Genomic DNA, 22,239 nt, shown 5'->3' with positions numbered 1-22,239 from the left:
AGCCTCTTCCCAAGGCATGCTGGGGGAGTGGGTGACCCAGAACTCTGTCCCTTCCACTCAGCTGAGGAAGGCAGTGCGTGCGGTCGCCCTGCGGTGACTCCCATAGGCAGGCACGGGGCACACGAGGGAGACACAGGCCTCCACTTGAGGGCCTGCCGCTGGCGGGGGACGCCGCGCACTGGGACAAGCCGCACCCTTTGTGGGCGCCAGCCGACGGAGCCGCACGCCTCGCAGGGGAGGGCTTCCCAGAGACCGCACAGCTTGGAGGACGGAGGGCCACTGCAGACCGAGGGGAGGGCGGGAACGAAGGCGAGGAGCTGGGGAGAGGCAGCAGGGGGCGTGCGGCGACAAGCAGCTCAGCACGGAGGGACAGGGCGGTGGCGGCAAGGCTGCGGGGCTGAGAAGGGCCCCAGGGGCTTTCAGGCATCAGGCAGGAGGGAGGCGAGGTCGGATGAGCTCTGGAAACTGAGCCCCTCGTGGCCGAGTGACAGATGGTTGGAGTGCAGTGAGAATGGAGCAGGGAGCCCAGAGAGAGGATGGGAAGATGAGCCAGCGCCAGCAGAGGGAGGCCGCTGGGGGAGCGGGACGTGCAGGGGCAGCCTGGCGAGAGTGTGGACATGGGGGTGAAGCAAAGGTGGGTGGAGGGTGAGGCCAGTTGGGTGGAGAGAGGGACTCAGAAGAGGAGACACACGGGGCAGAAAGTGAGGGCAACGCCAGCCGTCATGCCTAAGAGGCCTGGTCCAAGTCCAAGGAGCTGCTGGCAGGTGGGGGCACCTCTTCCCAAGATGTGCAAAGCAAACTCACCCGCTGATGATCTCCTTGGTCTCTGCCCGGATGAAGTGCTCCTTCTCGGGGGTCAGAATGCACAGGGAGAACTTCTGGCCCGTTCGGCCCTCCCCATCCACCACGTCTGTGCACTGGTTCATGTTGATGGTGCCCTGAGGGAGGGTTGTGGGCTGCGAGAGGAAGAAGATGGGGCAGGGAGTCAGTCACTCTGGGGGCAGAGGAAGGCAGTAGGGAGTGTCCCTGCATCCCACGGTCCTTTCTGACCCTCCTTGCTTCTCCTCAGTCACCTGGACCTCTCACAGCTGTGCAGACAGCTGATTACAGCAGAGGACAGGGTGTGCGCTGCCTCGGCCCGGCCCTCACAGCCCGCCTTCCTACTGACCCATCTCCAGGGAGAAGCGGTGACAGGCCTGCTCTTCTCAGAGGATATCCAGCTGGACGTTCCTTCCCACTGGAGAACAACATCCCAGCTAGTCCTGGAGGAGGGCGGGGGCCCGGGGGGTGGGGACAGGCGGGAGACGCTCCTTTAGACAGCTGGGACGACAGAGGCAGCCAGGAGCCTGGTCTCAGGGGTGACTGATCCAGGAAAGCAGGGAGAAAAGCTCCGGAGGAGGTGGTTTCAAAATAGCAAGGTTATTTTTAGAGGCAAGGAGGGAGGGGACCAGAGAGCAGCACATCTTGGAGGCGGGCTGTGGGGCAGGCAGGCCAGAGCCACACACGTCAGGAAAGCTCCACAGGCAGGCAACCCTCCAGGGCTGCGCGTGAGGAGCGCTGCCAGGCTGCCTGGCCAGGGCCGGAACAAATAATAACTTCCCCCCTCTTTTCTATCAGCTAAGCTATTAGACACTGGTATTAGGGAGAGAAACCCAAAAATAAGAAAAGATGGTTTTAAGAAGTTCTTACTGAGGGGAAGGGTGAGGACCTCCCCCAAACATGAGGAGGCTTATGGGGAGGAGGCAGGTGACCATGGCTGCCACCACACCAGGTGCAAAGACCCCGCTGAGGGCTCTCACAGGGAGGCGAGCCCCAGCTCCGACTCCCACCTCCACCTCCAGGGCAGCTGCCAGCTCCCCCAGCTGCCCCACGGAGCCCTCCCCAAGCGCCCGGCACTTCCCAGGTCCCGGAGGAGCAGCAGGGAGAAGAGGCAATGGGGCTGCTGGGCTGGGGGCTGCCTTGTCCGTGCTCCCTCCCTCCCACCTGCCAGCAGAGGAGGGGGCCCCAAGCTCTTCTGACCCACCGCCACCTCCCTTCTTATCCCCTGGGGCCCGACCCCAGAAGCCAGACCCAAGGGGCACTGGGTTCCCTGAGTTCTGGCCCCGTCGCGGCTGCGGGCTCGCTGGGCCACCGCAGGGGAAGGACTAAGCTTCCTGGCTCCCAGAAGCCTTTCTGTGGGGGGCCTCTGGGATCAGCCTGTCCTCCTTGGGCCCAGCTCAGAATGGAGGTGGCAGGGCAGGAGGGCCGGCCGTGAGCCCACAACGGGGAAAGAGCACGTACTCTTGCTGTGTGTTCAAAGTGTGTCCCGTCTCCGAACTGCCCCCCAGGTGGGGACGTGAGAAGGGGCCACACCCATGCCAAGCCTAGCGCCCTTGCTGAGTGAAGTGACCTGGTAGCATCTCTCCTGGGGGCTCCTGGACGGCCCTTGAGCTGGGAAAGGGAGCTTGGTGGGTTGTCCTCAACCAAGCAGAGGGGGTCCCTCGGGAGCAGCAGACAAGGGAGGTGGCCTGGGTCCCCTGCCCCGGATGAGTGTCTCTTCCCCCCTTCCTGCCCCGGCCCCAGCCCCTGCTCCCTTCAGAGGGTCTAACACTGGGCCTTCCCCGGCATCGTGCCAGTGCCCTTCGGAACCGTCTCTGGGTGGCGACCTCTGCCCTCCTCCGGAGTCAGACTCCCTCAGGCAGGAACACTCAATCCCCGCTGGCCCTGACAAGGCACACGGCCTCTATGAGGCGGGTCCTCAGGGGGGACCCTGATGCCATGAGGAGTAAGGCACGAGCTCGAAGCACAGGCACGCCTGCGCACTCCTTCCCTGAGCGAGCCGGACAGGAGCAGAAGGGCTCTTCCTCCTTCATCCACCATGTTGCCGGCACAGGCGCATGGCCCTTAAGAGTTACCCGTCTGTTACACACACAGTACACGCAGGTAAGTTCAATGGGAACCATAAAAGACATCATCAAAAGTTCTAGCGTCTTCTTCTCACTGGACCACCTAGCGGGCCCCCTGGAGGCACACGTTCCTCTTTAGAGACCACTGCTCCAGGGCTCGGGGTACCAAGCTGCTCACCGGCCCATTCCGCACAGTGAGTGGGTTCCCAGGTGAGTTTCCCTGCCGGCCCTGCAGCTCCGTGTGGTCACGGGACTCACTCACCAACTGCACCACGAGACTTCTGGCAACCTCCCCCTGACACGAAGGCTCTACCTCCTTCCAGAAAAGCTTTCAGAAGGGCCAATGAAAGGCAAAGACATAACAAGCTAGGGCTGAAGGACATGAAAGTTTCTTTACCACCTCTGTGTCAGGATCTTCCAGTTACAACCTCTTTCATGCTTCCTTAAATGTGACTTACCACAAGGCGGGCATTATCTAATCCTGTTACACATGCAGAAGAGGGAGCAGAGAGTAAACAGCGGTCATAAACAGAAAGGAGAACTGGCAAACTGGTCCAGGTTCACAGGGACCTGCCCGTGACAGCTCCTTCGGGGTCTCAACAGCGCCACCCAGGGGAAGAAGCAGCACCCGCACACCGCTGCACGCTCACTGACCACTCCCACCACCCGCACCTGCCCCTTCACTGCTCTGCCTTCCACTGCATCTCCTGCACTCACAGCTCGGGCAGACTCAACCAAGGGTTTCCAGGGAGCCCCAGGCGGAGGTCTGACCCTCCCCACCTCTGTCCAGGAGCAGAGCACGCCCACCTGCGTTCTCAGCACTGGGGAGAGAAGAGAGCACACGCCATGTAACAACCTGTTTCCTGGCTAGACGGCCCTGGTGCTGGGAGAGCCAAGGCGAGTTTCTAGGCTGTAATGCAGCCCTCACCCCTGGCACTGCCAGAAGAGAAACCAGCCCAGTCCAACGAGCTCCCGGCCCTCATCCGACAGTTCGAGAGGTGAGGAATCCAGGCCTTCTCCAAGGCTGGGCGTCACCTAGTTTTGCTAGTTTCCAAAAAAGGGATGGCTGTCGGAAGGCCAACCGATGCGGCTGTGTTGCCAAGTTATGGGTTCAGTCCTCACCCAGCAATGTCACTGGATGGCCCTCCAGCCATCTGGGGGCCACTGGTCCTCCTCTGGCTTCCACACTGCACCAGCTAAGATGGCAGAGCTGCGACAGGGCTGAAGATCCTCTAAGAACGAGGTGGCCAAGCAGGAGAGCACAAGACAAGGGCCTCTGTCTGGGGACGTGACCACACGCTGCTGAGAACCCAGCTTTCCTGCCTGTCATCTGCTCACTGGCCCACAAGAGGCCCACTCAGGAAACTCCTGAACAGCAGCCTCACCCCCTGGGGACCGGGACCCTCCACCCCCACCCCTGACCCAAGCAGGAGCCATTCAGGGAAAACAGGCCTTGTCCGTTTCTTGCTGGATCCTGGAAGTTTGGGAAGGAGCGAACTTCTAAGAGCCTGAGAGAAAGAAGAGGGAAGTTGGACAGAAACACAGAGAAGAGCCCTTGAGACCTTTCAGCAGGACTGTCCCACCAGGCAGCTGTGCTTACAGACCCAGAGGGGAGGTAGCTCAAAGGCGAGACTCAGATGGGATGGGAATACGGAGACCCACAGAAACAAAGGGCAAAGAAGCACTCTCAAGGTCGGAAGGTACCTTTCAAGGGAGCCCAACCCCATCCACTGTCTGAGGTCCTAGCTTGCTCAGGCCACTCAAGCCCGGTCCAAGGAGAGACCACATCCTTTCTTTGGGATTGAGGAGGTGGGACCTGAGTCCTCTACAGAAGGAAGGTGGCCCTTGGGAGCATCTCACCCAATTGCAGGCACCCCCAGAACCCCACGTCCTGGGAGGAACAGGTGCTGGTCAGGCTCACAGAGACCGTCTCCTGGCTCTTCCTGCTCCTGCCAAGCTGCTCACAGAGCCCCAAGTCTAACGCATCATGAGTTCTTCTCTCCAGAGGCAGCACTGGTGACCACCCCAAATGCCACCCAGGCCACAGTCCAGCCCAGCAACCAGCACTCTCCAGATGGATATCCCCAAAGCCCAGGTTCTCCAAGAAAACTGTAAAGACCCTTGGAAAAGGGGTCTTGAGGCATACGCACGAGATCATGATCCCACCAGGACCCGGAGTGAGCCACGCCCCTGCCTGGACCCAACAGCTCAGAGAGGCCTCTGCCAATCTCGGCCAGGGGCCCCGGAGCAGTGGGGGTGGACAGGAGGCTACAAGAGGTGCCCGCCCAGCAGAACCCCCTTCCTCCCGCTCCTCTCGTTGCCAGCAGCCAGCTGCGCCCACTCGCGCTGTGAGCTTCCCCCGTGCTCCACGTCGTGCTCCACAGGGGGGCTCGCAGCCAGCCTGCAGAGCAGCCCCGGCCAAGCCGTGCCCACAGTCTCCCTGCCAGTCCCCAGGTGTCGGGTCTGTGTCCTTGCTGTCACCTGACCTCCTCCCAGGGAGCCCTGACCCTGCACCCTCCCTGCCCCGTAGAGCTCCAATGTGAACCTGCCTGCTCCAACTCACTGCCCTGGAGGATGCTTGGCCAGCCAGGCTAGGGGCTATGGCACGGGGGACCTGGCACCTGGCCGCCCATCACCCCAGGACAGGAGGGGCTAAGCTAAACTCTGGGCCTTAGGTTTCCAGAACCCACTGGCCAAGAGGAGCCCCAGCCTTGGACCAGAATCCTAGCTGTGCCACCACCACCTCTGTGACCTTGGGCAAGTTGTACACTGTGAGCCTCAGTTTCCACAGCTATAAAGTGGGTCCCCACTCCAAATGTAAAATGGAGTAGCTGCTGTGGAAAATAGTGTGGAAGTTCCTCAAAAAGTTAAACGTGGAGTTACCTTATGAGCCGGAGAGGAGACATTAAGTCACTGCATTTTCCCCGAGTGCTGCCATGGGAAGAAGGGATGCAAGTGTTGGCCACGTGTGCCTCCTACCCTGGGGCACAGAGGGGGCCACGGGGTGAAGGGAGAGAGCTGACCTGCTGGGCGGGAGGGACCTCCAGGCGTCACGGACCACCCTGTCCCTGAGACGGGAGGGAGAGCCTGGCCTCCTGCCTGCTGGCCCTAAGATGCCCAGCAAGTGGCTCTTAAAAATGACGGGCCACACCAAGGGGTTTACCCGAGGGCGGCGAGCAGCTCACGTCTGTCCTCCGTGCCTCGCCAGCCCCCATCTTAAGGCCCTGGGGAAGATCCAGGTCTGGTTCCCCGGCCACACTCTGCAGGGGGAGCTGAGGGAAGGTGGGGGTAGGCAGGGCTCTGCCCTCTGCCCAGCATCGACCCCCTCCCCGGTGCAGCATCCCCGCCCTCCTCCCCATGGGCTCCCCGGAGCAGGGGGTCCAGCTGTGAGGGCTGCATCCCCCTCGAATCAAGTCAGGAAGGTGGGAGCCCCGAGCCTGGGATTTGTTCAGTGGCGGCTCAGTGGCGAGCTCTGTGGATTCGGCTCCTTGGCCAGCTCCACGGGAAGAGCCCAGGCCTCGCCAGACCTCCTCACCTCAGCTGCTCCTACAGCCTCGGGCCCAAGCCCTCCGCCCAGAGTCTGAGGTCCTTGACCGCTCCAGCCTCCCCTCCTGTCCCCGCCCACAGGTCTAGGAAACTGCGGCCACTCGCTGAACAGGTCCCCTCTTGCACGGCCATTCCCTGCCGGAAGCGCCTGCCTTACCTCCCTCACCGCCAGGACGGTCACCGCTGTGTGTAGTCCCTGGTCCACGCACGGGCCTGGGTAAAACTAACTGGATTCTTCTCCACGTACCTATGCTAGCACCGCCCAAAATGAGCTTCAGTGCACATTTTCTCATGACAGACGAGACAAACCCACCGTCTAAGTTTATACTGCATAAATATTTATGCCGTATTTGTAAAGAAGTTACGCTTTATTTATGAAATAGGAATACCCAATCTTACCAAATCTCATGTTTGTTAAGCAGACAGCAGGGGACACATGTGCAAAGGCCACAGTGACAAGTCCTCCACAGCTGAGGAGCCTGAGGGAGAGGAGTTAGGTGGAGGGAGATGCAGGGCCCAGAAAGGGAACCCCGCCTCCAGGAGCCCAGGGCCCTGCTCTGTGGCCACCACCCCTGGGTCCAGAACTGTAGCAAGTTGCAGACGACAGAGTTGAAAGGCAAGAGATGGGGTGGTGACACTGCAATGATCTCATCTACAACACATGTCCAGAGTACGCAGAGAGACAGAAGGACAAGGCTGGGGAGGACTGAAGGTGGCAGCTGCGGAGTGCAGAGCTTCTTTGGCGGGGGCGGTGAAAACAGCTCTCAGAGTAGGCTGTGGTGATGGTTACACACAACCCTGCGAATACACTAAAAGACAACGACCTGTATACCTAAAAACAAAACAAAACACTGCACAAATGTGGAAAATGACAAGGAGGGCTTGCGGCCGGCTAGTCCCGGCCCCAGTCAGGGTTCTGCGGGAGGAGCACTCCTCGCCCACGGCCTCCAGCCCAGGCCTGGAAGGTGACAGAGGCCCAGAGCGGCAGGTGGACTGAAGCCCAGGTGCCCGGCTCCTCAGCTGCCTCTGCACAGCCTCAACCGCAGGCAGAGCGGGGCAGCTCAGTGGAGCAGCCCGAGGGCCAACTTCAGTCTCCCGGCTCTGACGACGCGCGTCTGCCGGAGACGACACGTGAGCAGCTGCTCCCCCTTCCAGGATCCAGCCCTGGGCCCATCCAGGGGCAGCGTGGGCCTCCGTGGATTCAGCACATAGGGGCCCACAGGACGCAGGACAGGCCCGCTGGGGCGGCAGCCTGGCAGCTGTTGGAAGAGGAGCGGGCCGAGGAGCCCAACGTCGCACAAGTGCCGTGGTCTGGGGGAGACGGCTGTAATGACCCGTTCTGGACTTTGTCGACCAGCAAACCCCTTGCCTTCATGGGGCATTGGTAGGGTCAGCGAAACTTATTTCTTAAGGAAGAAAAAAACACAAGGACCCTTTCCACTTGCTGCCAAGGCCAGGAAGTTCCTTCTCACACCTGCGGGGCAGGACTGGCCTGCTGGCTGGGCAGCCCTCAGCTCCTGGCCGAGGCCCACCTACTCCTCAGATGGGGCTGGGAGCGCAGGGAAGGACAGCTCTCCCCACGCAGCCAGCACGGCAACAGGACGGCACAAGAGCCAGGTGCCTGCTATACCACACATGACAGCTGACTCACACTGGATCAAATACCCAAATGTAAAAGCAAAAACTATAAACCTCTTAGAAGAAGACCAAGGGTAACAGCTTTATAACAGTGGATTTGACAATGACTTCTTGGACGTGACACCAAAAGCACAGGCAACAAAAAAAATAAGCTGGACTCCATCAAAATTAGAAACTTCTGTGCATCTAAGGACACAATGAAGAGAGTAAAAAGCCAACCCACAGAATGGAAGAAAACATTTGCAAATCACATATCTGATAAAGGACTGATATCCAGAATATATAAAGAACCCTTACAACTCAACAGCAAAAATACAGACAATTAATAAATGAGCTAAAGGGACTTCCCTGGCAGTGCAGTGGTTAAGAATCTGCCTACCAATACAGGGGACACGGGTTTGAACCCTGGTCTGGGAAGATCCCACATGCTGTGGAGCAACTAAGCCCGAGAGCCACACCTACTGAGCCTGCGTGCCGCAACTACTGAAGCCCGTGAGCCTAGAGCCTGTGCTCCCCAACCAAGAGAAGCCACCGCAATGAGAAGCCCGCACACCACAGCGAAGAGTAGCCCCCGCTCGCCGTAACTAGAGAAAGCCCGCGCGCAGCAACGAAGACCCAATGCAGCCAAAAATAAATATATTATTTTTAAAAAAAGGACTGAAATTCTGACACATGCTAGAAAATGGATGAACCTTGAAAACATTATGTTAAGTGAAATACACGAGACACAAGAGGACAAATATTAGTGTTTAATTGGTATGGAGTTTCAATTTGGGAAGATGAAAAATTCCAAAGATGGATGATGGTGATAGTTACACAACAATGTGATGTATTTAATGTCACTGAGCTGCACACTTGAAAATGGTCAAAATGGTAAGTTTTATGTTATCTGTATCTGAACACACATGCATGCACGCACATACATACCCCAAGAACCAAGTGCCCAGGCCAACTTGGATTCCCACCTTGGGAGTGACAACACGCATGGCAGTAACCGACGTAAGGAAAAAGGCAAAAGGAAACACCGTATTTAGGCCAACAGGCTCCCTGAGTGGAAGTGGTCGTTCTATGGACGGAGCCCGGCCAACTGGCCCAACGCACAGCGGCCTCCTGTGAGGCCCTCCCCAACATGCACAGAACAGAACAACGGGCACGGACCGCAACCCTCTCATCCCCAGCTCCCCACCTTTCCCCATTCCCAATCCTCAGCCCGGGGCAGGAGAAGCACCCCGCACAGGCAGCACAGGGCCCGGGACCCTGCTGCTCCCCTCTAGTGCAGGGGTCAGTGCCCCACACCTCAGCCAGACCTGGCCGACGTAAGAACTGTTTTCCTGGAAGGTGTGGTGACCTCAGGTACAAATTACGTACGAAAGAGCACCCAGGACAGGCGAGCCTTCTGACTTCAACAGCACTGGGGCAGCTGAGCACAACGGCTGGGTCCACCCCAGGGCCAGGAGGCTCACTTCCGTAGCTCCAGCCCTTGAAGTAAATCAACCTCCTTCCCCATCAGCAGAACCACTAAAACCGACCTTTACAGTTTTGCCTTGCCCGGTTCCCGCCCGGCACCCACGCCCCTTCCCCTGTTCTTCTGCGGGCCTGCACGATGTCCCTCGGATCGACCTCTGCTCCTGGAGACCTGCGCAGTCTTTGGGAGCCGACCTAGGACACTCCTGGAGGAAATACGTCCGTACCTGCCTGACTCACACCTGGTGCTGTACTCACACCTGCCTAAGTTCTGGGCTCTGACCAGACCCACTTGACAGTTACAATCATGTCTACAGAGGGAGAGAGAGGAGGCGCCCTCGAGGCCTGCCTGAGAGACCCCAGGGTCACCTTAGAATGCACAGGCAAAAGTCTGGATTCAGACAACAGGTGTTTACTGAGCCCCTGCTTTGTGCCAGGGACAGAGGTAAGACCAGGACAGACAGAATGTCACCTTTACAAAAGTTCACTTTACTCTCGTGGTGATGAAGGGAAATAAGAAGAACAAAGAACGATCCCATTTCAAGTAGCGGTAAGTGACAGGAATACAAGGACAGCAGGTATGGGGCTGGGAGCGCCCGGGGAGGTGACGCGCTCACAGAGTCCCAGCAGAGGCCGTGTGGAGGAGAAAGCGAGCGCTCAGGTCACCCGACAGGGATGAGCAGGGTCTGGCCCACGGAAGCCGGAGGGCAGGCCTGGAACAAAGGGGCCCGAGGTGGCCACAGCGTGCAGGGCCCGAGGACGTGGTCTGCTGCGGAAGGGGCCCAGGAGAGGGAGACCGCTTGACTGTGGCTCTGACCCCGGACAAGATGCTGAACTCAAGAACTGAATTTCTTTTCTTTTCTGCACTTGGCTTATATCCCAGCTACTTTTCACGGGCAATGCTATCCCCCTGCCTTCCTAGAAAATGGACCCTTCTAGGCTAATGACACAAGCGACGGGACTCAGACAGGCAGGAGCAGGAAAGGCAGAGACAGCAGAGGACGGAGGTCAGCCGCTGGCCGGAAGGCAAGGCCACCAGCTGGCTTCGTGAAGCAAGCAAGCTGCCACCCACAGCCTTTGCTACGGCCACCCCTGGGGCACAAGACAGTTCTGGCAGCAACTCTGGGAGAGGTCCCCCAAACGATGGTACCTAAAGATCATGGGAGCTGGAGGGACAGAGAACCCAAGGGCCATCTGACTGTTGGAGCTGGAAAGGCCTCTCAGAGGCAGCTCAGGGCTGAGAGCAGAGCCTTGCTGGGGCAGGGGTGCGGCAGGAAAGGGGCGAAAGACAGAGCAGGAGCAGTCCCGAGGGGCAGGGCTGGGGGGCTGAGGAGGACAGACATCAAGAAAGGGACTTGAACTCAACTTTCTTCTGAGATGAAAAGGAGATGGAGCCAGTGTCCCTGTCCCCAGCCCTATCACTTCTCAACAGAGACACTTTCCTTCTGGCAAAGACTCACGTCCATCAGAGCAGGAGGCCTGAGACATCAGGTATCCGGTGGGCAAGGAAGCAGACCCACGAGGGGTCACACGGCCCAAGGGAGCACAGCAGCCGGGCAGCACCATGAAGCCCAGGGCCATCAGGTGGCTTCCTGGAGCCAGGGGAAGGACGTGGCAAGGGGGGAGTAGAAAGGCTAGTGTTGGCGCCCCTGACAGAAATGCCCGGGATGGGGCCGGGGCAGGACGCTGCAGCTCACACAGCCAGCAGCTCTCTGTCCCCCCTTCACCCCTCAGCCCCCATGTGCTGCTCTGAAATGCCACTCCAGGCTCCGCAGCCGCAGCCCGAGGAGGCCACCTTGCTCCAGCAGAGGGTGTTTCAGGGATGGGACACGCTTAAGTCAGGACTCGACAAAGGCCAGAAATAAACAGAACTTGGTTCACAGGAGTGGCAAGCGGTGCAGACAGGCTCCTGAGATGCGTCCCACAGGAGCAGACTGAAGGCGCCCAGGCTGCTGAGCCTAGAGGAGGAGGGCTGAGGCGAAGGGGCTGGGGACACAGGACAGGGCCTCGTCTCTAAAAGCATCCACTCAACAAGCATCCACACTGGACGCCAGGCCCCGGGGACACAGCACTGCCACGGTGAGCTCAGCACTGCAGTAAAGGTATGGGCGGAGCCTGCGGGGAGGAGGGAAGGAGGCCGGGAACGCAGGAGCCATGTCTAAAAGGCCTCTTGCGGCCCAGGACCAGGCTGGTCTGGCGAGGCCCAGGGAAGAGCCAGGCTCGGGGGGCAGAGCCGCAGGTGTGGAGCTCAGCTGGAGCTGAGGACATGCAGGCGCTAAGGGTCCCTCGATAAATGGACATTTTGTCCCCATAAACCTGGGGCCGGCACCACCTCCACTGTAGATAAAGACAAAGGGCCGCTCCCAACAGTATTTGCCCCTCAGGAGGAACTCGCCGAGCACCTACTATGCGCCTGGCTCCACCGCGGGCACTGGGGATGCAGCGACTAACAGAACTGACCACCATCTCCGTCCTCACCGAGCTGACCGTGCGGTCTCGAAGTCAAACAAGTCAGATGGACAGAGTCAATAATGTGTGAGGTGGCAGTGAAGGGCCACGGTGGGGAGTGAGGCGGGAATGAGGACAGAGGACGAGGGGGACCCGCCATGCCCACGCGCGGGAAGGTGGGAAGGCGCCAGTCCTCCTGGTGCCAATGGATGAGTACGCCTCACGCCCCGTTCCGGTCCCGCTGCCCTGGTTTAATCAGGCAAAGAGTCTGAAGGAGAGTCTAGTAACTTAAGTACAAGGAGTCCTGAGAAGGCGCTAGTTTACGCCTCAACAGCCGTTCCCAGTGCAGCCTCGGACTTACACCGTCACCGGCCTCCCGACGCCAAGTCACAGCAGCAGGTGCCCAGGGCTGCAGGGGATGAGCGAAGCCCATGGTACTTTCCGACTGTGACCTGAGCCCACCCACCTTCTGGCTTCGCTCCCATGACCTGAGCCCCCCGTCCTGCGCTGGACACCAGCCCGGGCTTCCCTGCCAGCGGTCAGGGTCCTCCCTTCCTCCAGCTGCCCTTCAAGGGCAGCTCCAGTGGCACTGCATTTCCCGGCCCTTCCCAGCTGCCTGGCCTGGAGAAACCTCCCCTTTCTCCCAGTTTCTTTGGTACTGCTTCTTCCTTTTTATTTTTAAAATGAACTTCTAATTTTAGGATACATTTAGGCTTACAGAAAGCTGTGAAGATAGCAGGGAGCTCTCCGTTCCCCCTCCTGGTAACGTCTCACGTCAGTGTGGTATGTCCATCACAGTCATGAAACCAGTACTGATGCGGGACGGTTAACTGGAGTCCATCCTTCGCTCACATTTCCCTAGTTTCTCCTCACGTCCTTTTCTGTCCCAGACCCCACAGGACGTGCAGTCGTCGTGTTACCTTAGCTCCTCTCCGCTGCGACACTTTCTCAGCCTTGCCTTATTCGTGGTAACACTGACCGCCAGGTGTGTGGTGGAGAGTCCCTCAGTTGGGGTGTGTCTGGTGTTGCCTCGTGGTCACACCGGGGTTGTGGGTCTGCGGAGGAGACCGCAGAGGGGCAGCGCCGTTCTCCTCACGTCACGTCCAGGGTGCAGGACCTTCCACTGTCGACGCTGACCCTGAGCGCCCGGCTGAGGCTGTGTTCGTCACTGTTGCCCCCTGTGCACACCGTCCTCCCAGGAGGGACGTCGCTGTGAGCGGCCCACACGTGAGGAGTGGGGGGTGAGCGCCACCTCTTCGAGGGCGGAGTCGCCACACAGATTGCCTGGAATCCTTCTGCCCAGGAGATTTTGTGTCTTGTCCCCCCACTTGTTTATTTCTTCGTTCACTCGTTCCTGACTCATGGTCCCTATTTTATAGTGTAAATTATAATCCAATACCACACTATTATTTTGTTGCTCAAGCTGTTCCGGCCTTGATCACGTGGCCCCATGTCTCCTGGACGTGCCCCACCAGAGTGTGCACGCCCCACTGTCTGGCACAACAAGGTGCCCCAGCCTCAGCTTGTATGTACCTGCCCTGGTCCTAGAGTCGGCTGTTTCTCCAAGGACCCCTGGTTCCTTTCATCGGAGAAAAGAATTAGAAATCAATACCTAGGTGCTAGGTATGCTCATGGCTATTGGGGTGTTGCTTCCTCTAGGCCTTCTCAGCTGACAGAACAAAGAAATACAGGCGCATATAACCTGTGTACAGTCACATATCTACATCCACCCCCCCACCTATCTATCTATCTGTCCCTCTCCATCTATCTCTCTCTCCCTCCTCACATGTCTCTCTTAAGCTAAACATACTGGTGTCCCCAACTTCAACCCAAGACCACACGGACCACTCTAGCCTCTCCCCTCGCTTGCCCGTACCCCTCACCCCCATCCCTTTACTTCGCTGTCCAGCCCCAGCACACGCCCGGAGGCTCGGAACTGTACATCAGTGCTCCACGGGGCCACGTCACCAGCCAGCGCGTGGCGCCCACGCACCAGGCACCACGGGCACGTCCCTTTTGCCTTCGGCTGTGCAGACTCCACTGGTGTCCGAGGGCACGCACTTCCTTTCACGCACCGCCTGGACCCTCTGCAGGGAGAAGAACCTAAGAGCCCGGTGAGGGAGCAGACGTTATCGCACACTTTCTGCCTCCAGCGTGGCACCTGAGCCCCTCTGCCAGGGCACGCTAAGGAGGGGGGCACAGAGGGCGAAAGGCACCTCCTGGCAGAAGCTGCCCTTCCAGCCTCGCCAGAGACCAGGGCAGGTGGGAGGGAGCTGCTCCGGAGAGGAGGCAAGGGCTGGCACGCAGGCAGCAGGGCGGCTGGAGCAACGGTGCCTTATATGGAGATTCCCACATCCCAGCTCTGTCCTCAGCTGCTGCCGCCCCTGCAAGGCTGCCTCAGCCAGGGAAGCAGGGAGGGCTGCGGTGCTGCGGGGTTTGACTGCTCTCCTGCCCAAAGGCCTGCCAGGTAGATCCAGAGAAAACAAGCTGCTGGCTGCTACAGATGGACTAAAAGCCACGCAGCTGTTGGGGCCATAACATTCACCAAGCCCCACCTGCAGCTGCCTTCTGCTCACCCCCACTACTGGGGTCTGAAGCAGCTAGAAGAGGCTCTCGGGGACCAGACCCCACCGGAGAAGCTGGAAAGAAGGCGAGCGGTCTTAAACTTTAAGGTCTTAGAGCTTAAAAGCAATTAGAGCTTAAAGCAATGGTTTTCAACTTTTGCTGAATAAAGGAATCACCTGGCAAGATCCTTAAATGGAGGTTCCATACCCAGAGACTCAGATTTAAATTTTCTGGGGTGGGGCTTGGACATCAGAATTACTAAAAAGTCCCCTCATGCTTCTAATGTCCAGCTGAGGTTGGGAACAACTGCCTAGAGGGGAGACCTATTTGTTTGCTGCCACAGCAGGCCTGGCCCTGCCGGCTGGCTGGCTGGCCCAGGCCCCGGCCAGCTGTACTAGGTCACTGGCAGCTTTTGGCCGGGCCAAAGAGGACCTAATGAAAGCAGTGACAGAGAGGAGAGGACAGACAAAACACAGCTGTCACAAGCCTGCTGGGTGTGGGGGCCGATGGGGTGCACAGGAGAGTGGGCGCTACTGGAGATGCGGTATCGTAAGGGGCCCCAGCACCCAGGGCTCGTGTTAGCACCCCCAAAAGGCCCCGCCAGCCATGACTAGGAAGAAAACGAAACCTCGAGCAGCCGGAGGGGACGGGGGGAGGGATGGCGGTCCTCTCCTCCCTGGTGACACTGTGAGGCCCTTGGCAGACTGAGAAAGTAGAGACCATGCCAGGCAACCCCACCACCCACAGGAGCCAGGTGGGAGGTGAGGCCCGTGGCCAGGGCTACCACGCTCCGTGTAACGAGAGGGGGAGGGGCCCAGGTGACCAGCAACACGGGCACAGGCTCCTGCCTCCACCGCCCCTGCCATGAGCACTGGGTCTGGCTCCTCTGGCTGGAACAGACCACGGGGGGAGCTCGCAGGCAGCACAGGGGATGCGCTGAGCCACAGAGCATGCAGGCGGTGCACGCGCGTGCAAACACACACACACACACACACACACACACACACACACACACACACACACACACACACACACACACACACACACACACACACCTTGAAACCAAGCAGGCCTGGCCCTACCACAGGGCTTGGCTGAGCAGGACCCACACGAGCTGGAAGCCCAAAGGACTTCAAATAGCACTTCAGGGAGAAATTCTCTGATTTATTCCAAGAATCCACACAACCTAGAGAGAGAGAGGCTCTGATCTGAGCTCACACCACATCAGGAATCACTGAGCCTCCCCTGCCGTCCAGGTTTTGGAACGCAAGGGAGCAGAGCGGGTAACGAGAGCTTCCGGCAAGGGACCCTCGGCCTGGATACAGGCCAGGCACAGCCACAGCCCTCCAGCCCTTCCCCTGGCCCCCAGGGGCCCCAGACTCCAGGGAAACTCGGGCATCCAGGATCGAGGGCAGAGGAAGCCTGCTCTGAGGTCAGACGCAGGCATCCACCTGCAGCAATGGAGCCAGGTCCAGGGCGCACCTGCTGCAGGCCTGGAGAAGGGAAACCGGCCTGGGGCTGAGAGCCCCAACCCCTCTCAGGACAGGCCCTATGCCCGAATGCCACGGGGCTGGAGCAATGTGAACGGGGGCCCAGACCACCTTGGTTCCTCCCCACTCTGTCCAAACCTGGCCACGGGACCGAAGCCCCCCCGCCCCGTGCAGGCTCCTAGGCTCCTTCCCAAGGATCCTTGGGGCTTGTCAGCAGGAGGAGCTGGAGCCTCCTGGTGCGAGACCAGGGCCCTGGAACAAGCACCCTGTTTTTCCCAGACTGAAGTGCTTCTCCACGATCCACAGAGAGAACCCACAAGCACCAACTCCCTCCCTCTCAGGGTAGGGAGCCTGGAGCTCATCAAAGCCGGACACCCTCCTGGTTAAACTTCCGTACAGTGGGAGCAGGAGTGAGGAGGAGGAAAACCTCCAGAGAGGAGGGGGCTCGACCGCAAGGTTCTCTTCGCCTCAGTCTCTGCTTCCAAAGACTTCCCCACCCCAATAAAAGGGCTTGCGAAGAGCTGAGGCCCCTGCGTGTATGGCAGCGCCTGCATCTGAGAAAGGATGCTCTCTCACTTGTCTCTTTCCTACTGGAAATTCCCAATCAGTTTCTCAGAAATTTGCACTTCCTGGGGCTCTGCATTGACCTGGCAATGTTTTAAGGTCCATCTTTATAATTTCCCGTTCCCAACATATCCTTTCGAGACTGAGAAAACTTACAGATCGGTTATGGAGACCTAGCAGCCATTTGTGTGCCCGCACGAGGTCCTTCATGATGCTCCTTAACCCCAGGGAAGCCCCAGCCTCCGAGGGAAACAGAGGCTGCCTGGGCCCCGTGCACAGCGCTCCACCCTGAATCTCCGCAGCTGCTCAGAGCACAGAGGCGTTCAGGAGGAGCGGGCCTCCTGAGTCCTGTGGCAGGCCTTATCCGGGCCCCGGCGCCCAGCTTGGCACGGGGTTGGCAAGGGAGGGTGTGGGGAGAGTGGTCTCCAGAGTGTCCCTGGCCCCGAACAAGCTCAGGCTCGCTGGCAAAGACTCTCAGCAGGGGGACCAAGGCTGCTTTCAGTCCTCTGGCCACTGGATGTACAGTACTGAGCACCAGCAGGGCTGGAGAACAAGAGGGCAGGGCACCCGGGACGGCACCCCACAGATGTTTACCTCAACGAGCTAGGTGCTGGCGGCACGGGTATCCCAGGCATGCGAAAGTTCACCCAGCCGGACCTTGTAATGGGCACGCTTTTCTATACGTACACTGTACTCCAATACTTAGAAACCTCCCTTTGGGTAGGAGATGCCCCATACAGGGCTGGAATTATCATTTTAAAAACCCAAGCACTGAAGTGTAGAGAGGCCTGCTGGGTCACAGACCACCCCCTTCTTCAAGGAGACTCGGTTCCCAGAGGAACAGCCCCGGCTTGAAAGCACCTCCTCCTGACAGCATTTCAGATGGTCAGAAACGGCCTCTCCTGTGCCAGGGTCTCCAAAGAACCACCACCTCCAAGTAACTGACCAGCCCCCTGCCTAAGCCTGTCTCGGATGGGGCCCTCCCGCACCCCATTCTCAGAGGCCAGAGCAGTCCTGCCCCAGGAAGGGCAGCACAGGGAGGAAGGGGTCCCCACTCCGTTTCAAGAGCACCCGCCCACCTACCTCTGCCACAGGCGGGGCCACAGGAGGCGGCGGCACAGCCCCAGGGAGCTCCCGCCGGCAGCAGCGCTGCAGGGCGGTGAAACCTGCACGCGGACCGGAAACCATGCCCGTCTCAGGTAACGCTGAGCGAGAGGAGTGTCCGCTCGAGGATGAACAGCAAGTCTGTGTCTAGGCTTTGTGTGAGGCTTCTGGAACCCTGACGCAGGGAAAGCATGATACGAGAGGACATACAGGAGAAAGCACCAGAACACACGTGGTAGAAGTCTGGGACTGTTCCACAGATGTACTTGAAAGCAACAAGGCGCCTTGCAGCCCCACCGATGTCAGCCACTCCCCGAACAGGAAGAACCTCAACACAGTAAGCTTCTCTTGAGACGGAAAGCCTTGCCAAGTGGCCCTCAGCGGGGCCCCCGGGCATCTCAGGGGAAGCAGAGTGGAGGAGGGTGGGCAAGTCGGGGGCGGCTAAGACTGGAGGGCCGGCGCTCTCTGGAGCAGCTGGCTGGCCCCGCACCGGCTTGCCCACCAGACCACTACGGGAGGCCTGAGGAGAGAGGCTCCAGGAAGACGCGGCTGAAGGAAAACAATCGGGTCTCTGTCCCTGTGACGCAGGACAGGTACTCTGCCAGTAGGCAGGGGAGGAAGGTGACAGGGACAAAGAAAGGATGAATAGTTCTGCCTTAGTGATCTCCCACCCAGACCTGATTGCTGGAAGTGCTTAGCAGGCAGGCAGGATGAAAGGGCCACCCAGCGACAGGGACAACTTGTGTGTCCTTCATGGTACGTCCCCTCCACCAGGACACAGAAGTCATTCTCTATCGGAAAAAGAAAAACAAATTCTGGTAATTCACAAGGCCAAAGACGCAAGGGCCGCAAACCCGTGAATGTATGGCCCGAGCAGGCACGCCTGGCGCATTTCACCAAGTGCACCCAGGAAGTGCCAGGCACCGTGTTAGTTAGTCACACAGCTGCAGAGCAGCGTGGCCTTGGGCAAGAGACCTAAGCTCTCCAAGCCTCAGTTTTTCCATCTACAAAATGGCTTCATAAATGAGCCACAGGGCACGGAGCACTTCAGAGCGGCGTCCCGCACACAGGAAATGCCATACGAATATTTGATAAATAAATAAAACACACATTCTTCATTACCATCCCAGTTTTGCTCATGAGAACACACATTCAGACCCGTGAGTCGAGACCACTTCACACCCACGAGGACGAGCATCATGAGCACAGTGTGGAAGATGGACAGGGGCGTGCTGGGGAGGGTGTGGAGAACCTGGAAGCTTCCCTCGCTGGTCAGGATATAAGATGGGGCAGTCGCTGCGAGAACAGTGTGGAGAGCCCTCAAAAGGTCGGATAGGGTTACCACGTGATCCAGCGATTCCACTCCCTGACAGACATCCAAGAAACTGCAACACAGGTGCAAACCTGTCCATGGGCATCCACAACAGCACAACAGCCAAAGCAGAAACAGCACGATGTCCACCAGCAGATGAACAGATACACAAAATGTGGTTCAGCCAAACAACGGAAGATTTTACAGCTTTAAAAAGGAACGAAACCCTGACAACACAGGGTAACCTTGAAGACGTGATGCTGAGTGAGCGAAGCAGACACGAAGGCCACCTGTTGTAGGATTCCACTTACATAAACTGTCCAGAACAGGCAGATCCACAGAGCGGCCGGGGGGAGCTCGAAGGACATGGGCAACGACTGCTGAAGGGCACAGGGTTTTCTCTTTGGGGGGATGAAAATGTTCTAAAGTTGACTGTGTTAATGCTTGTATAACTCTGTCAATATACTAAGAACCACTGAATTGTTTACATTAAGGCATGAATTGGATGGTGTATGAACTATATATCTCAATAAAACTGTTAACAAAAAATATTTTTTTTACTTGAGGTTACACAATTAGCAAGTTGGCAGGCCAGGGCCTGGGCCACCCTCTGTGGCCCCTCACAGGCCTCGTTCCGGGGTTTTTTGGGCATGATGGCCACCTCTCCAATACCTCCATGTATCAGAATTTAGGAGAACACATGCAGCCCACACCAAAGAGAAAGTTAGAAAATGTTACGTTTGCCATGGGGAGACTTTACATTAACAAGCAAACCTGCCACCCTGCCCTCAACTCATCCGTCCAACCTCGGTTCTGTCCCTGGAGGCTTCAGTAGATCGCTCCCATGAGCAGCCCTGGACCATGTCCTCTCTGTACAAGTGAAACCAGGTTCTCAGCCAGGACACGGCAGTTGGAGGAGGGAAGAGGTAAGTAAGACTCATGCGCACGCACACAGGCTCTCACGCACTGCCCACCTGGCTGAACCATGTGCACGGGAAGGAGTCTCCCCCTTGCCTTCGGCACGGACCGCAGGCCCCCAAGGCTCCTCCAGGCAGGCTGGTCTATCCCCTCCGTCCCCTCTGCTCGGGGATCTGCAAACTCCTGCCTCACCTCCTCCAGGTCCAATTCAGCAGCGCCCCCCCACTGCCACCCCCACCCCAGGAGCCCCGTCGCTGCCGCTGGCTCTCCTCCCACCCACACCTGGCACCTGGGAGTGTGTGTCTGCCTCCCAGCGAAGCCTCAAGCTCCCTGACTCGGGAGGAAGCGCCCCACCCCATTTCCTAGCTCAACAGCAGAAACGCAGTTGACGCTCAGAGATCGCCAAACATACAAGCGAGCAAACAGCACGGCACTTCCTTTCCAACAGAGAAGGTAAGGCCTTAGTGCTCAGCTCCTGTGACTACCGCGGAGTCCTGGTCAGGGCAGTCACGGAACAACGAGGCTCCACCTGGAAGGGCCGGAGAGCATCACCTGCCACAAATGCCCCTGGACCTGAGGCCCACCAGGAGGCATCAGCTGGCGTGACCTCTGTATCCTCGCCCTCGCGCGCCCTGGCACAAGAGAGGACAGGTCCTCGCCTCGTGACAGAGCATGTCCCCAGCCTGCCCCGGCCAGGAGGCGTCACCTGGGCCGTGGAACACTTTTCAGATTTACCCCTCATCAGCGTGAACAGGTAAGGCTCAGGCCTGCTGGGAAGCTGGGAGGGCCGTGCAAGCCAGGAAGCAGTGGAACTGGGCTCAGGGCCCCAGTCTCCTCGAAAGCCCCAGGCCCAGAGAGCGCCGGCTGCCCGACAAGCCGCTGGAATAGGCTGCACCCCCAGAAGCGTCCGGGGGAGTCCTCTCCCTGCTGCTGCCACGGAGGTCCCTCTTGCCTTCTAACGACCCTCCCAACCCTACACGTCAGGATCCCTCCCAGTCCAACACTCACGTTCTACCCACCTCCCCTCGGAAGCTACTGAAATGCCTTGAGTTAATTTTAGTTCCAGGATTTCTGTACTTGGGATGAGCCAAGAGGCCAGGGGAACTTCCTGGATGACCTGGACTGTCTCCGGAGCATCGGCCCCCAACTCCACTTGGTGTGGGGGGTCACAGGGTAAGAGCCCTCACTCAGGTTGTGAGCGTATTCTCCACACTAACCCCACAGCTGCTGGAGCCATAAAATGTTCCTCCCCTTTAAGGAAAAGTTAAATGATGATTGTTCCCAAGAAAACACCCTGCCTCACGTCCTATGAGATGTCCTGTTGTTAACAAGAAACAAAGCAGCTTTACTCAAGGATTTGATTATTCCAGCTTAAAATAAAACGAGGGCATCAGAAGTCAGGGAAATCGTGTGCAAAGCACCATTGTCTGAGGCAGGATGTAAGGAGAGCATATCTGAAACCAATCTGTTTTCCTGCAGAGAGTTATGCTTCCATCTTTTTCAATAGTCTTTTCATTCCTGTGACGTCCTGACGCAGCAGATAAGAGAGGGAGCCTATCAGGAAGGCAGCAGCGTCAGTGCCGACAGCCCACTGGGGACCCTGTAGGAGACAGAGCAGGGGCCGTGGGAGGCCAGGCTTCAGCAGTGACAGCCTTTGTCTTCAGCGAACGCAGCTTTGCTTCGGTTGGGGCACGAACTTCAACCCTCTTCACGTAAACAGAGGAGGCCAGACACAAGGATCACAGCACAGGTGAGCTGGAGAAGCTCCACCTGGGCCTCCAATCAGGCAGCTTTTACTAAAAATAAAGGCCACCGCCTCCAAAACAACCAGAGCAGCTGGATACCAACGGTGCTGAGGCTGCCCTGGGATCAGAAGATGTGGTCTGTGCTTCCCTCCAGCAGGGTGGCTGGCGAGCACAGGGCCCCAGAGCCAGCGGGGCCGAGGACAGGTCAGGGCCACGGTGACAGGTTCCTCTGCACAGGAAGCTGGCTGGACCGCAGAAGGAAGCGAATGAGGCCTCCTTAGCTCTACGCTTGGCCAGTACTTTTACTCTTGACTTTCACCAAAGCGCATCTGACCCAGGCCGGGGCGTGGAAGTGACTTTGTCCACGGCTGCCCAGAGTGACCAGGCCTTCGGACTCTCAGTCTGGTGTTCGCTCTACCGCACCGCCCTGCCTCAAGGGAGATAAGACCCCCCGGGGACGGGGGGCAGGGACGATGAAACACCTGTGGGTAAGGGGAGAGGGACTGGCTCGCGGGAGGACCCCGGCACAGCTGCACCTGGACTCGGGCACACGCGGGCCT

At 58.5% G+C, this 22,239-nt stretch overlaps 1 protein-coding gene across 10 annotated transcripts in view; it reads right to left on the bottom strand.

The window, feature by feature from the left end:
* Nucleotides 1-22,239, bottom strand: part of MPRIP (myosin phosphatase Rho interacting protein) — a 127,950-nt gene that overhangs the window by 47,996 nt on the left and 57,715 nt on the right. For 9 of the 10 annotated variants that reach the window (XM_057535296.1, XM_057535301.1, XM_057535302.1 and 6 more), the window contains exon 4: nucleotides 805-956. In XM_057535296.1, coding sequence (XP_057391279.1) covers nucleotides 805-956 — 152 coding nt within the window. Of the gene's footprint in view, nucleotides 1-804; nucleotides 957-1,168; nucleotides 1,296-22,239 lie in introns of those variants that run through there. The other variant, XM_057535303.1, reaches the window with a different exon arrangement.

The sequence above is a fragment of the Balaenoptera acutorostrata genome, chromosome 20, assembly GCF_949987535.1.
Source record: "Balaenoptera acutorostrata chromosome 20, mBalAcu1.1, whole genome shotgun sequence".
Lineage (NCBI taxonomy): Eukaryota > Metazoa > Chordata > Mammalia > Artiodactyla > Balaenopteridae > Balaenoptera > Balaenoptera acutorostrata.
The sequence above is the reverse complement of the archived record's forward strand: the minus strand, read 5'-3'. Positions and strand labels throughout refer to the sequence as shown.